At 36.5% G+C, this 16,823-nt stretch overlaps 1 protein-coding gene across 3 annotated transcripts in view; it reads right to left on the bottom strand.

Moving 5' to 3' along the window:
- The window catches only part of Herpud2 (HERPUD family member 2), a 40,454-nt gene that overhangs the window by 15,573 nt on the left and 8,058 nt on the right, over window positions 1-16,823 (bottom strand). For all 3 annotated transcript variants that reach the window (XM_034510242.2, XM_034510243.2, XM_076939714.1), the window contains exons 2-4: window positions 9,743-9,820; window positions 6,984-7,097; window positions 4,380-4,531 (exon numbers count right to left, since the gene is read on the bottom strand). In XM_034510242.2, the coding sequence (XP_034366133.1) occupies window positions 4,380-4,531; window positions 6,984-7,097; window positions 9,743-9,820 (344 nt within the window). The remainder of the gene's footprint in view (window positions 1-4,379; window positions 4,532-6,983; window positions 7,098-9,742; window positions 9,821-16,823) is intronic.

Genomic DNA, 16,823 nt, shown 5'->3' with positions numbered 1-16,823 from the left:
GAATCTTGCTTTTCCGATATGATGGGGTATTCAGGACTTGCTATGGGGGGAGAACTAGGTTCTGATGATGCCGAGTAACCTTAGTTGCTGCTGCTTATGTTCTTGCACTTGCCTTTTGCCATCTGGTTGTCTCCAGTGCTAACTGCAATCACAGTCACTGACTGGAACCTATCGTTCCTGTTATCTTGGTTGTGTCAGAACTCCTCAGAGTCCAGCTGTCTCTGTGATACTATGTTCCTGTGATCCTGGGTGTAAAAGCTCCTGGAAGTCAGGCTGCCTCTGGGATCCTGAAATCCTGGTGTGATCAATCTCCTGAGGTCCTGTGATCCTATGATCCTATGTTCCTGGACATATTAGAGCTCCTGCCAGTCCAGCCTCCTCTGGGTTTTGTGAGATTGGGTGCAGAGCTGACACTCGAGGTCTGCTCGGTGCTCTGGCACAGACCGGAAGGTAAAACTATATTCTTAAAAATATTTCTTCCACTGCCAGAGACCTTAAACATCCTCCTGATTTATTATTTGGAAATAATTCATAAATAAGTGAACTTGACTTTCACTTTGGGAAGAGAAACAACTTTTTCTGTTGTGAGTTGCCTTTCATGACTCCCTAGGATTTGTAAACTACAAACCCTTTGAGAATTCAAGTTAGTGAAAACTCACTGAATTCCAGGCATTAGAAGATGCCTGGGCAGCTTCACGAGCACTGCCTTTCCAATATTCATTCTTCAAAAACATTCACTTTGAAAAAAATAAACACATTCCACATTTTTCTAAAGTGTTAACTGTCTTTTCCTTTCATGGCTACTAATTTCACAACCCAGTTTAGAAGTTATTCATTTTTACGTGTGTGTGTGTGTGTGTGTGTGTGTGTGTATTCTGAAGACCTACAATATTATAAACTTGTTTGTTTGTTTGGATGGATGGTTACTTAGTTCATTGGTTGGTTGGCTGGTTTGGAGACAGGGTCTTACTATGTAGCCAGGCTGACTTTGAACTTGTAAACTTCCTGTCTTTGCCTTCCAAGTGCTGGGATTACAGGTGTGTATCATTATGCCAGGTTCACAGCTTTCTTTTATACAATATATTCACTACAAGCATACAAAAGTAAAAAAAAAAATCTTATCAATCAAAGATAACAGCTGTTAATGTGTTATTATTCACTGATGGTGGCTCATACATTTAATCCCAGCACTTGGCAGGCAGAAGGAAGCAGATCCCTGAGTTCAAGGCCAGCCTGGTCTACAGAGAAAGCTCCAGGACAGCCAGAACTACACAGAGAGATCCTGTCTTGAAAACCCAAAATAAAAAAAGTTATTATTCATCCCTCTAAGTTCACTTATGACACTCTCAACTCACTACTATCAAATGAAATCAATAAAATCATTCAGTATACACTGAGAAAAACTGAATTGTTTTACCATAAAAAAGTCACTGTCATAATACAGAATATATTTTAAACTATATGGAAATTCTGAGAATATTGCATTTTACAAATAACTACTGATTTATAACAATCATTTTTAAAAATGTGTGTGTGTGTGTGTGTGTGTGTGTGCCTGCCTACAGGCCTACAGAAGCTAGCAGCTGGAGTTAAAGGTGGCTGGAGGCTTCTTAACACAAGTGATAGGCAGTGAGGCCAGGTCCTCTCTAAACGCAAGTACTCTTAACTGCAGAGTCATCTCTCCAGCCATAGTAATCATTTTCTTAAGACAAAAGGGTTCATAAGACACTTTGTAGAAGTCTATAACCAGCTCTGTCTAAACACTTATTTTGACAGGAAGTGGGAAAGACTTCATATTCAAGAAATATGAGAGAAATGGGGTTTGTTGCAGTTTACTACACATCTTGGCTTTCCTACATTAAGAAAAATGAATTTTGATAAAAGTTCTAAGCCATATGAATTGTTTCTGCTTTCTTGTTTTCCAAACCTATCTTTGGTTTTATCACCCCTATTACTACCTACTTTTCCATTTCCAGCTCCATTACCACTGTAGGACTGTGGTTTGATACAAAATGTTACAATGTACAACAGTTATCCTTGTTATATTCAAAAGCACACAATAAAAATAAAAGTACCCTGTAATATATTCTGCTTTCCTATACCACGCAGGTTCAAAGAGTAGTCTCCAAGATTCTGCTCTCTGAACTATCTGAAAGATGCGCTGTACCTGTGACTGTTGGTTTCCTATGGAACTGCCTAAGTAAGGAACTTAGATACAGGACTGGGTGTAGTAGGAATGGTCATTTCAGGGTTGGGTCCCACCCAGCTTTCTTATTGTCTGTGCTTGTGCTTGCTGTCTCTAAGAATCAAAAGACTAGGGTCAAGGGATGCTGATTCATGATGTAATCAAAAGAAAACCTGGAGTAAATGAATGAATTGATATGTAAATAAAAAACTGGGTTTTGGATCGGCAAGAGTTGAGCTATCCAGCGAGTTTTTGGAAGAGTGAAAGCTGCCTCAAGAAGAACACAAAGATCAATCTGGAAAGGCTTCTCGAGCAGAACTTAGGCTGTCAGATTAGACCTACAACTTGACTTTGAGTTGGTTGTTTCATTGTTCCTCTCGCCACGCAGAAAACTCAACTCCAAATAGATCAAGGACCTGAATATATGACCAGCTACCTCAACTGCTGAAAAGCAGAGCATGTTTCACTCACAGGCGCAGGCACGGACTTTCTGAATGAGGCCTCAGTGTTACAGGAAATAAGACCAACAAGCAACAGATGGGACTTCATAAAACTAAAAGCATGTTACAAAAAAAAAAACTGTGAAGCAAATGAATACACAGCCCATAGAATGGCAGAAAATTTTTGCCAGCTCTACACTCAACTGAGGATTAGTGTGTAGAATAAAAAAAAAATCCTTTAAACATTAAGAAAATAAACAATCCAGTTTTTAAAAATTAGCTATGTAACTGAACGGAAAACTCTCAAAAAACAAAAAAAAAAATGTCTAAGAATCATAAGAGTGCTCAACTTTCTTAGACATAAGGGAAATACAAATTAAAACTACTTTGAGAATCCACTTCACCCTAGTAAGAATGGCCAACATTAGGAACACTGCATGACAATAAATGCTTTCTGTGGTAGTTCAAATGAAAATAGTTCTCATAGACTCACATGTTTGAATACTTGGCTATAGAAAGTGGTACTATTAGGAGGTTTGACCTTGTTGGAGTAGGTGTGGCCTTGTTAAAGGAAGTGTGCCACTAAGGGGGTGGGCTCTGAGGTCTCCTATGCTCAAGCTCCACCCCCTGTAAGATCCAGTCCTGCAGATCAAAGTGTAGAACTCTCAGCAACTCCAGCACCATGTCTGCCTTTATGCTGCTATGTTTCCCACCATGATGATAATGGCCTAATCCTCTGAACCTCTAGGCCAACTCCAATTAAACACTGTCCTTATAAGAGTTGCCTTGGTCACGATGTCTTTCAAGAAATAAAACCCTAATTAAGACACCTAAATATTATGTTTGTACCCATAGTACGGGCTGCTCTTAACTTTGGTCAGAAAAACTTTTTTTAGTCAATTCAGAGAATGGACATTTAGTCAAAGTGCTGAGAGTAAAATATGACAGCTCGCTCTAATTGAGACACCTATATTAGCACTACAACACCACTGAGGCTAAAGGGGACGTCTGGAAACAAGACGTACAAGAAACATGACCGCTTGGGTGAGGTTTGAGACTGCTGTAAAACAGTCTTCTGGACATGACACAGTTTAATAATAATCATGATCTCACTGCAGCTGTGTTACTTGCACAAGACCAGGACTTACACAAGAACAACCCAGCCAAAAGACCTCTAGGCAAAACCACTTAGGAGCTCCTGAAAGTGGACAGTTGCTGGGGAAGAGCCATTCTTTATTGAGGATATGGCCACTGTTAGCTTTCCTGCGCTCTAGTGGATGGCCCCGCACCCATGCATATATGGGAAGCACTACCTGGACTTAGTGAGTTTTTCAAAAAGCAAAACAAACAAATACATGAAGCTGGGGAAGAGGGCATGTTGGGAACATGGTGTGAGATATGGGGGCAATATTTCATTGTATACATACATGAAATTTAAAAAAAAATTAAAACAACTTGTCCATTCAGCCAATCAACTATATACTGTTGTGACATAATACACTTAGTGTATTTAATATTCTTAGCTACTTTCTGTTTTGTTGTTACTTTTTTCAGCTTCTCACTTTTAGTAATTTCCTAGTTTTATTTCTATTTCATCTGATAATATATGAAGCATGAGAAAATACTTAAAAATAAGTAAATAAATTTCAAATGTACTTTAATAATCAAAAAGATATTATCATGAAAAAAATCAAAAGTAAATGTTTTTAATACTTTTTTACAGGGCCCTAATTATAACCCATATTTTCACTTACCCTTGGATTACATATGGAAACTGATGACTCTGGGCTGGATCAGTTTGTGCTTGTGGAAGGGTACGCTGCCTCAATCCTTCTGAAGAACCAGCAACTAATGACAAACTCTCTTGACTGGGTGATGGAGTTGTTGAATCTGAATGATCTGAATTCTACAAACAAGCAAGCAAGCAAACAAACAAAAAAAAAATTATATCTTGCTAAACATTTATTTGTAAAATAGCTGAATTTTAGAAACTGAATTGAATCTCATATCCAATAAAACAGTCTTTAATTTTAATAAGACTAAAAAGGTCAGAAAGCCAAGATTATAAAAGTATTACATTTATCAGTTAGACAAGAGAATAATCTACCAAAAAATGACATACAAAACTATGCAGATTAAACTATAGCACACAAAGCTCCTTTCACAATGCCTAACACATTAAAAAGTGTTAAATAATGCCACCAATTTCTAGTCATTTGAACTGTTACTATATGCCAGACATCTTGTAACATATGAGGAATGTGAGGAAAAGCAGGGATATAAACTCCCTGGTATATCTGACACTAACAAGGAGCTTAACCTTAAAAAGCCTTTTAAGGTCTCTATCTCCCCCTTTCTTAGAAAAAACAAGACTGTCCTAGATTTTCAGACTGTTTTCAAGTCTAAACTTCTATCTAAACTTTATAAATGCCACAAACAATTTTGTTTTTACAAGGCAACAAGATCAGGAGTTTAGTGCTCAGGCAATGATCAAATGATTCAGTAAGTATAACTTTGAAAAGCTCAATGAGTGACTGTTAGAAAATTTGTTTTCAAGTATATTATATATTTAAAGCATGATCACATTCTGTGTAAATTATAGCACTCTCATCTTGAAAAGTTAGACACAGTGTTATTTTGAAGTCCTTCGAAGCTTGTTAAAATTATACCTGCCTCCTGATAGGCAGGGTGTCTTTTGACATTTCTATTTTCCTATGTTATGTCCAGAGAAAAGTCCCAAGCACACAGGTCTCTTGCCAAATAACAAAACATTTTTTAAAGAAGTTACTTCATGAAAAACAGATGCCTAATACTTTTTAAATGAGTCTGATTCTTTAGGACATAACTAAGGCTTTTTAAAAATCTCACTACATCAAACATTAAGCTATATTATTCATTAGCATGATCAATAGAAAAGTCCAGCTATATTTCAACACAGCCAAGTTCCTCTAAAACTAATTACTTCTGATCTTATTAGGCAATTGTTCTATAGTTATATTTATTATTTTAGATCTCTTTGAAATTTTGAACCATAAAAACTTAGGGGAAATTAAACTTTACTTTGATACTTTTTATATTTTCATAATACTGAAAAAATATACATGCTAATAACATAAAATATGGCTAAGAAACCACTCAGTCAACAAAAATTGGAACACACTTGTCTCAAAAACTACATAAAATTATCTATGTTGGTCCAGAATTTGTCCCTTTTTATGCCAAGGTAGGAAAAAATTCATATTCAATTTAATAGAAGCTCAATTTCCATGGCTGGGTCCAGAAGAAAGACATACTGAGTAAGTATGGCAATTTCAGAATCTTGTTTCTTAAAGGATTGGTTATATAGAATATATTAAAAGATCTCTCAGCTGGTATACCCCATTGATCACCTTGGCCTTGAAGTTTTGATTGGATTCTTAACAGAGGAAATCTCTTTAGCACAAAGTTCCCTGACTAGCCAAGAAGTATAAAGGATGTTTCCATAATTTCGATCCTCTCACCCTCAAAACTAAACTCCTGAAAGGTTCCACAAACAATCCTGGGTAAAAATGGATATTCAATTATGTAAAAGGTAAATATATTAAGTAATTCTCCTCCCCCGTTCATTGTGAATGCATGAATCTAGTAATTAAAAAACAGAACAACAATAAAAACTCAAGGTCTTTGCCAAGTAATCTACTTTAAGAAAATTTAGGTCACTTAGATTTAAATGACTTAAATCACTTTGACTAAAAAATAATTTTATATCTTAATATTTCTAAAACCTTACTAGCCTAAAGATCTATATTATATATCCACATCAGTATTCTATTACCAGAGTATTTTAGTAATTAAATCTGTAAAGGCTGACTTCATTGTTGACCTGCCCATTCATCAAATTATAACTCATGGTGAACACAGGCTTCAAAGTACCATTGTGTAGTTAAACAAATGTTAAATGTCGTATTCTAACCTTTCCAAACAATCCCACTGAGTGTGGTGGCACAGGCCTCCACAAGCATTGGGAAGTAGAAGCAGCAAGTGCATCAGCAGCTCAAGGTCAACCTCAGCTATACAATAAATTTAAGACCAGCCAAAGTTACATGAGACCCTCTACCAAAGGGGGAAAAAAAAATCAAACAATGATCAGAAACAAAACAAACCCACAAACACCAAGTGTTCTGTATTTTTTTTATTCAGTTTAGTTTGTTTTGTTTACATATTTGTTCTCTGTTGTGGTAAGGAAGGACTGGACACACAGCCTCATGTACATTAGGCAAGTCTTGTACCATGGGACTATAACCCAACCCTTTATTTAGTTTTCAGAGCAGAAAGAGAATCAGAAAAGTTCAATGTTTACTCCCCTCAAGATAACTCACAGAACTGGTGCTGGATGCCTGTGCTTCATGACTTCCTCTGTCGGTGCTGGATTTTGGAGAACTGGGAGGACTCCGAGAAGCACAGACTAGATGAACCATATGATACTCATCTTGCTAAAATTAAAGAAGATCACATTTAAAGGAAAATTTACAGTTCAAAAGTTACTAGCTAAGCTGAACTACTTAAGACTTAAATTCCTTTCCTTTCTAGCCCAGCCATTTTGTTAGCAAAAAAGTGTTCGGTGTTTGGAGATACGTTTGCCATTTTAATACTTCAAAGCCTTCTGAATTCAATATTTTCTCTCCATACTTGAAGAGTTATTTAAATACCCAATAATTTTTATGGTAACAGTACTTGGCATACATAAAGCAGACTTGAAGCAACAAATAGTATAAAATTTTTTTCAACACAAACTATTATTTCACTATAAAAGCATGTAGTATCTTACTAAAAGAATATAAGCATGATGTACTAGTGAAATACTTTGGTTACCTGAATATACTGATAAAAAAAACTAAATCTCAATTGCCTTAGTTTTAAAGTATACCCTTTTTTTGTTTGTTTGTTTTTGTTTTTTTGAGACAGGGTTTCTCTGTGTAGCCCTGGCTGTCCTGGAACTCACTCTGTAGACCAGACTGGCCTCGAACTCAGAAATCCACCTGCTTCAGCCTCCCTAGTGCTGGGATTAAAGGCGTGCGCCACCACTGCCCGGAGAAGTATAGCTTTTTATTGCTTTCCAAAGTAAGCCAACATATTTTATCTATAACATTTATACCCAGATACAGAACATATACTTGAATTGTATTCTATAAATAGTCTATATTTCCACAAGTTTACAGCTACAAATGAGGGAACACATTCTAAATAATGACTTGGTTGGTTTTTATACTTTCGTGAGATCGTATACACATTTACAAAAGACAAAGCTGATAAGCTAGAGAGTTAAGAACAACAGCAGAATGATACATGAGTCACATGAGACCATGCACATGAGCGGAGTCAAGAAAGAAGCCTGGAGTGAGGAATAGAGACTTGATCAACTTCCAGGAACCTTAAAGAAACACTAGACACTGCTAGCAGAGCAAGCTAGTGCACAACTGCAGACATACATGAAAGTCTTCCGCATAAAACTGAGAAGCATAAGCCACAATTGCTTTAGGAGTCTAAAGGATGAAGTTCTTGGGGCTATGCAGCTTAGGGAAAGGCTTCAGACACATAGCATGAGGTGGTTTTTCTTAATATGGGAATACTAAAAATATCCATTGTGCATCCCTATAAACCCAGTGCCAAAAGATCATACTAATAATGACTAACCACAGCACCCATTCACCTCCAGGGAATACATCTACAGAATATTTTATAACTAAACAGTTTGAAGAGCCAATGGCAACATTTTACAAAACAAAGCAAAAACAACTTTAAGAGAAACAGTTCAAAGAATTATTTAAAATATAACATGGCCCTTGACAGAGGTCTAAAACCATCTTTTGAGAGTATTAATGTGTAGGTTTCAAGCTGTTATTCAGAAAACAATGAACAATAAATGCATCTGTATTTCAAAAAGCAGACAGCATTAATAGTTTTTAAACAAGAAAGCAAAACAACTAGGGGCAGCTCACTGGGAGAGCTCTTCCTAGCATGTACAAAGTCCTGAGGAGGATCCCCAAATCACAACAACAAAACAAATGTGCAAACAATGAATAGGTGAGTGTGGCTCACAACTAGTGTATATGATATCATAATGGTGGAAGCAACTGGTACATTTGTCAAAATCCATACGGCATGCATCATCTAGAGTGATAACTTTGAGTATGCATAATTTTGAGCAGTAGTATCCACTGATCACAACAGATAAACCACTAAATCTGGGTTGCAACAGCTGAGGAAGGCTACACAATAGGGGGAAAGTGGATGAGAAATCTTTGAGCTATAAACACTAAAATATTAACTATAAACACTAAAATATTAAGCAGAAAAAATAAATTACATTTTAAGCTTCCCATGCCGGAGAGATGCCTCAGCTGTTAAAGGCTAGGCTCACAAAACATATTTATTTTGTTTCCTGCAGGTGATAATAAACAGAGCAGAACAGATTAGAAATGCCTGCATTAAGAGTTATGTTAAAGAGCCAAGCACAAAAATACAAAGCTATTCAATTTTGCTGTAGTCACGAAAAAAAAAAAAAAAAAAAAAAAAAAAAAAAGTAGCACGCCAAGAGTAAGAAGTTCTAAAAGTAAGAACTTCCAAGGGACAATGAGCTAAAGGGTGCCATTAAATAACCAGCAACCAAGTTGATTGTCAAAACCTACACTGAAACATACTCAGCTCTTCCATTGAAACATACTCGGCTCTGCCTGAGCATCAGCATGTACAATCTGGCAGCAGACACGCCACTGAGGTGCCATCCTATTTCCTTTCCTGAAATTAAACGCCTACCTCAAACAATAGATTTACTACTAAACAACAGGTTTAAAGAGATGTTCTCAATCTTTTACTGTTTAAACACTTCACTCCTGCAGTCCTGGCAAGCCAATGTTTTCTTCTAAAAGACAAAACTTATCTGAACACAAATATGTCAGACTTAGCTCATATGGGCATACAAAACTGTTAGCCAAACAACCTCTATGTTCTGTCATTTTGTTGCTTTCTTACTTATTTTTATCTGCTCTGCTACCCACAGGGGTTGATGAACTATACTGGCTAGACAAAATCTGAGAGATGGCTTCTCTCACTCTTCTGAGGTAGAAGGAGAGCTTACTTTTCTGAGAATGTCTTTCAGCTGCAGATGGTCAGGAAGTAGTCTGCCAGAATACACCAACCGCTGGTCCTTTGTCAACTAGAAATGGGATAGAAGAAAAAAATTCAGCTTTTTAATTACACAAATTTAAGGTTGGGGATAACATGAGTAAAAATGGATAAAACCAAGCTCTCCTTGGGGACAAATAAAGAGAAAACACCTATTTTAAGATGTTTTTAGCCAGGTTTTACTGAAGGCATTTAAGAGCTGAGTAAATTACAGCATATCCATAACCAAACAAAATGTAGATCAGCACCATAAAACTTGAGAACAAGGTAAACTAGAAGTCTCTTTAATCAGCTGTAATGTAGTGCTCTTAACTAAAAGCCTTCAGGTTAGTATTAATGAAAAAGCAAAGGACTTTCTAGCACTAGTCAATAGAAGATACATTTTCAAGATCACCAGTTATTTGTAACTGTTTTTGTACTTCTAAAATAAGAAATATATACAGAGTTAATTTCTTCCTTCCAAATATAATACAGAAGAACTAATTGGTCTTAAGTTGAAAGTCATTTGTATTTAAAAGCAAGCTCCATATCTGGTCTACCTTTAACTGTTCCTGCCACTCACAATATCTACACACACTCAAAACAGCAAAACCAACCCAACCAAAAAAAAAATCAACCCAGTCCGTGGAAATTCCCCTCTACAGGTAGTACCTAACAGAAATGCTTTGGTTGGCTGTTACATTCTGTGCTTCATGATACATCTGCTAAAGTTCACACTGTTAGCACTATTTTAACTTAGTATGTTTGTTAGTCTCTATAAGGACTATTTGCGAACCATTCTTTGAATTCTATTTATTTTGAAAACTATTTTGCAAACCATATCTTTGAAAACTATTTATTAGCCATATCAAATGTTAAATCTAAAATCTAATCTAAGCTATAAATATAATTTTAAACAAACTGTATTTTCAGCATGGCTATGGCAAGAGTCATATATCTAAAAGTCATAATAGAATAGATATGCTGAGTGAGATTTATAGTTCAGGCATTCTTAGACACTGGAGACACTAGAAAAATGCAGTTATCTTTTCAAGATGCTTAACAGACAGACATGATTTTAGTGTGCTATATCTAAAATGCAACATGAAAATTCTTATTATTAAACAAATACAAGTTTTTTCAATTAACATATTTTATTATACATGGAGATACATCTGAATATTATATTGGCTTGATCAGTGTATGTTACATAACATACAGTGTGTTGCATAAATCTTTTTGTTTTGAGATGTAAAAATCTTTATTGGATATTTTATTTACATTTCAGATGCCATCCCCAAAAGTATTGTTTTAATACCAAATCTTGAAACCTCTAAGCAGTATATAAATCTCTATGACATTAGAAAAATACATTTGTTCTTCATCTCATTTCCTGCCATTTAACCTCTCTCCGCAATATCCTTAACTCTAAAACAGTGGTTTTCAACCTTCCTAATACTTCAACCCTGTACTATAGTTCCTCATGTTATAGTGGCCCCTAACCATAACATTTTCATGGCTACTTCATAACTGTAATTTTGATGTTATGAATCATAATGTAAGTATCTGATATGCAGGATATATGATATGCAAATCCAGTAAAAAAGGATCGTTCAATTCCCAAAAGGGGTCACAACACACAGGATGAGAACCAATCCTCTAGATTTTGTTTGCTAATGAGATAACTAGTATCTAGAAAGCAATAAATAGTCTTGGGATAAGGCTTGGTTTCCAGGGGAACCATCTCTGTGATTAGAGTTGTTATTTTCTGTCTCAATATCCAGAAAGAGGGTCCAATTTGAGTTAACGAATGGTCAGTGATTTGATCAACTATACTTATTTCCACAAAACAGCAAAAAGCTTGAGTCCCTAGAGTTTCTGGATAGCTACCAGAGAAACAAGTAGCGATGTCTGACATGGCTGGAGAGGACCTAAAACTTCTTCACTACCCTTTTACCTATCCATACTTCACCATATGCAGCATGCCCAGCTAGTTAACCAGCTCGATCCTTTATCCCCTAATGGCAAGTAGAATTGAGAGTTTAAGGCCCATCCAAGAATATTTTGAGCAGCAAAATTTGGTCTTGAAGGGCTTAAGAAAAAACAAAGTTGGGTGGATAAAGAAGAGGAGAGTGAATCTGGAAAGAAATCGGGGTTAAATATTATCAAAACACATATGAGACTTGAAATTTAAAGACTAATAAAATTTTTTTAAAAAAAGTAAGGGTGCATAGAAATTTAGCATGCTCCCTTCTCTCATATTTCACCCTATGCTGCTCTTCCCACTGGCTATCCAGTTAACTCTTTATCCTTTATATAAACCCCATCTGAAGAAGGAAGAAGGGACAGACCCATGATACTTAGATACGGCATCTGACAGTTCATCTTCAGAAGTAAGCTGAATTAGATGACATTCAGCTGGTGTCTTCAGAGTTTTCACACTGTAGTGACTCGAAGTCACAAAGTATTTTTGAATTGAATGCTCTACAGCCTACAGGCAGTGAGTGGTAAATTATATACACACAAGCTCATGCTAAGTTAAGCAATGAGTAATACTGACCAAACAAACCCTAGAGAAGTTTATTGTGGAAGTATTATAGCATTATAAACCATCACTTTTTCCACCAGACTAAACATTAGTAGATATCTGTGTGTTGTACTATCACTTGACTTAAAGAACAGTCCTTGTGCAAGATTTTTTTATTTACTTCAATATAAAAATAATTCTTTTGCATAAAGTGGATGAAATGAAAAGAACCACTATACATGCCCAGCTATGTATTTCCTATTTCACATTTTCACTTATTTGTCTCTTCCCTCACCTTTAAAACTATTTGTTAAAGCATTAATATGTTATTTGAAAAGTGTTTTAATTCTATTTATAGTCTCAAAATAATAATCACAAAATAATAATCACAAGATTTTTACTAATGATTTGAATGAAGTCTATGATTTCTGATAGTTTCCCCCACCCCCTATCCTTAAGATAACTGCCAGTAGGGTCAGTCAAAATATTGAGCTCCATCTGGGAGCTACAAACGAACCTGCCAGGCAAAGTATGCCACTGTACAATAGTAGCATGACTGCTGTAGGTTCTAACTGGATATGGGGCACACACCATAGTAATACTTCATGCCTGCTACTGAGAACCTGGTGATAGACTCACCTCAAGGCTAAGAAGGTCAGAGTCCCTGGGGGGGGGGGGGGGAATCTGCTACTGTAGTTTTGCTAAGTGTATATGGTGTAGAACTGCCTTTTAAATATTTTTGTTTAAGCCAAATTAGTGCCGTTCTCAGTCATGTCAGAGAAGCTTCTGTTTGCAGTGGGAAATAGTTAATTTAGACTCATAGCTGGTCAAAGGGCTGAGAATACAAGATTGAAGAGAGTTCAGTCTGAAACAGGACATCTATATTGCCTCCCCCCAACAAAATTCAGGAAAACATCATAGAAAAAGGGATACACAGCATGCAAAAGCTAGAGAATGGAAAGAAGTGTGAAAGACTATCTTCTGGACGTGACATGACTAGTCAACCACAAATTTACAGCAGCAGAGGCTACCTGAACAAGTCTGGGCCCAGGGAGTGATTCGTTGGCCCATTCCTCCCTGAGGAGCTATGGGCAGTTATGGTGGCTGGAAAGGGAGCAGCATATTCCTCGGAAGTGCCTCTTGTTCAAGTAAAGAAAATTTCAGTCCCCTTATAACTATATTATATATTATATGAATACAATACATATATTATATTATATATTCATATAATATATTATATGAATACACATACATAGTTCTCTTTTCCTTCTTACATAAAAGGCAGGAAACCAACTGTGCTTGTATTCTGATGTCATGCTTTCTCACTATATCATGTAGATAACACCTTAGGCATACACAAACAGCTTCCTAATTCTTTTTGACAAATTTATAATACTCTACTGTACCTAAGTGCCAATAAATATATTTATATTTACTCAAATGTTTCCAGGCTTCTGATATACAGGGACCTTCTCTCACATTAGTCGATTTGTCTGTGCCTTCCTCACAAAGCACCCTACAAAAAGATCCTTAGGGATGCCAGTGAACATTGTAATATAAAGAAAACAATCTTGGTAGAATAACAGTTATCAAAAACAAAAATAAAAAACCAAAACACTACAAACCAAACCTAACTGGAACAGACTCAAGAGAAAAGAACAGCAATATAATAAAACAGAAATCATATAAAAAACTAACAGGGCACTTTTCCCCACAGGAGAGAAAGAAAGCATACTTTCAAGAGAAACAAGATTCTAGGGAAGGTCAGTTCCTGAATTTTCTTTTGTGGTTATGGCTCTATTTTCTTTCTTTCTTTCTTTCTTTCTTTCTTTCTTTCTTTCTTTCTTTCTTTCTTTCTTTCTTTCTTTTTCCAAAGAAAGAAATAACATTTGTATGCCAAAAGGAAGAGTCTAATAGAAAGAAAAAATTGCAGAATAGAAAATATAGAATACCAAGAGCAACACTGTTGATTTGCTCCTCTTGTGTGTAGGGGCTGGACTCACAGAATACAGTGCAGGTATACATATGAGTCAGGAAATGTGTACAGGATCCTATACCCGCCACCCTGTACTTGAATTTCTAATCTACAAAAGGAGGATAATAACAGTATTTACTGCACAGGCTGGAGTCTACGAAGAGAAGATATATCAACCTCTTAAAGCACAGCACAACATTCAGGGATCTACACATGTTAATCTCTGTTCACACGGTTTCATGACACCCTACAGGAGTCTGTGAAATTGTTGGGAACTTATGTCTAGCATCAAAGCAAACATTCATGATGCTCAAGAACACAACTGACACAAAAACAAACTTGGCTAAAGCTACAACTAGCTGAACAAGAAAGTCTTGACCCATACTAAAGCAACTTCCCAGTCTTGGTTTCAAATGGTGTTTCTAATAACAACACAAGTCTTTAACCTTTTCTGTACAGACAGAAATACATTTTGATGTTGGCAAAAAGTCCGTGTCCAAAGCTTCAGTCATTTAACCTTGGATTTTTAGTGGAAAACACCATGTTTACCAGCTGCTTCTAAGTAAGTGACCTGTACATTATCTACTTTCCATTCTAAATAGAGTACCTCTACATTTTTATTAAAACTATAACAGTAATGAAATTAATCAGAAACTATTGCTTCTGAGAAAGAAAAAAAATGTTAGAAAATGCAGTATTAAGGATCACTGACACACACACTTCCAGTGTAATACACTCATCTATACACTGTTAATAATACATATTAAGTACACTAGAAAATCAATTTTATAATTTAGACTGAGATTAAATTTTCCCAGAGGCAGTAGCTTCAGACACTTTTATCTTCAGAAGCACATGCTTGAAAAACTTACAATATAAGTTATGACACATTTAGCAGTATTACTCATTTTAAAACACAAGTCCTAGGACTAGGGACATGCCTCAGTTAGTAAAATGCCCACCATTCACAAATGAGGACCTGAGTTTGGATCCCTAGCGCCCACAAAAATCCAGGCACAGCAACAAACACTTGCAATTCTAGTGCTCACTAGACAAAGACAGGTTTAATGAGACAGATCAGTGAGTTTCAGGTTTAATGAGAGTCCCTGTCTCATGGGCTGAGCAAATGGTTCAGCCATTAAGTGTGCATATTGCTTGCATTAGTTTGCTTTTCTATTGCTGTAATAAAACACTGACCAAAAAACCTGAGATAAGTGTTTGATTTATCTTACAACTACCAGTCACATTCCATCACTAAGAAAGTCAGGGCAGGAACCCAGGAGTCAGGAACTGAAGCAGGGATTACAGGTGAGTGCTGCTACCTAGGCTTGTTTTCCATGGCTCACTCAGCTAGTTTCTATACAACCTACAAGCACCTGCTCAGAAGTGACACTACCCACAGCTGGCTGAGCCTTCCCACACTGAACTTTAAGAAAGTATCCTGACTTACCTACAGGCCAAATGTCTCTGACGGAGACATTTTCTCAATTGGAATCACTTCTACCCAGATGAGCTTAGCTTGTGTCAAGATAACAACAAAACAAACACAAACAAAAAACAAAAACCTTAACCGGAACACAGCTTTTGCAGAGTACCCAAGTTCTGTTCCCAGAACCCACTTGGGTGTCTCACAGTTGCCTAAAACTCTAGCTCCACAACCACCCAAAAAATTAAATTAAAAAATAAGTAACCAAAGTACTAAAATCTCATGATACTATGGAGTGATCATCCAGACTATTGATAATGACTTCTATACCAAAGATAAAATTTCAAAATCAAGTATTTTGAGAATTCCTAGCTCCCAAACTATGGGTCTCTCATGTGAAAGTATACATAATTATTAAATTTAAGAACTAACCAGTCATAATGATGCACACCATTAGTCCCAACACTCGGGAGGCAGAACCAGACAGATCTCTAAGTTGTAACCCAGCCTGGACTACAGAGCAAGTTCCAGGACAGCCAAGGCTATACAGAAAAACCCTATGTCAAAAATAAACAAACAATAAACGATCTAGTGCATATCCCATTTAACCTAAAAAATGTCATCCAATGACTAAGTTAATAGCTCAGAAAGATTCCCTTTCCCCAAAAATTCTTCTTAAAGCTTATCTACTGAACAGAAAGATGGAACAATGACTAATTTTTTTAACAGATTGAGGGTAAGACTTGGAAGCACCCAACAAAAGGTTCTTATATTTACAAGATAATATCACAGCCTTCCCCATTTACATCACTGCAGGCCAGATTAAAGGGTCTGTTCTCATTTCAATAGTATCACTGGTCTTTGACCCTTTGTTCAATTTGCTATTCAATACAAAAGGCCATTTTCTTCTCCTTCCATCAAAGTGATTTGTTTCTCTCTGACTGAGACCCATATATCCGGGGGGGGGGGGGGGGGGGGGGGGGGGGAATATGTAACATGGTTATGTTTTAACAGGCAACTCATGGGCAAAACACCAACAATGAATGCCAACTGTCAGTTCCCCCCTTCGTTCCTTTCTTCTTCCCTATGTATAAACCTGCCACTGGTTCTTAAAGTGAAATACCTGG

Source organism: Arvicanthis niloticus, chromosome 8 (genome assembly GCF_011762505.2).
Source record: "Arvicanthis niloticus isolate mArvNil1 chromosome 8, mArvNil1.pat.X, whole genome shotgun sequence".
In the NCBI taxonomy this organism is placed as follows: domain Eukaryota; kingdom Metazoa; phylum Chordata; class Mammalia; order Rodentia; family Muridae; genus Arvicanthis; species Arvicanthis niloticus.
This window is presented reverse-complemented; position numbering and strand designations above follow the sequence as displayed.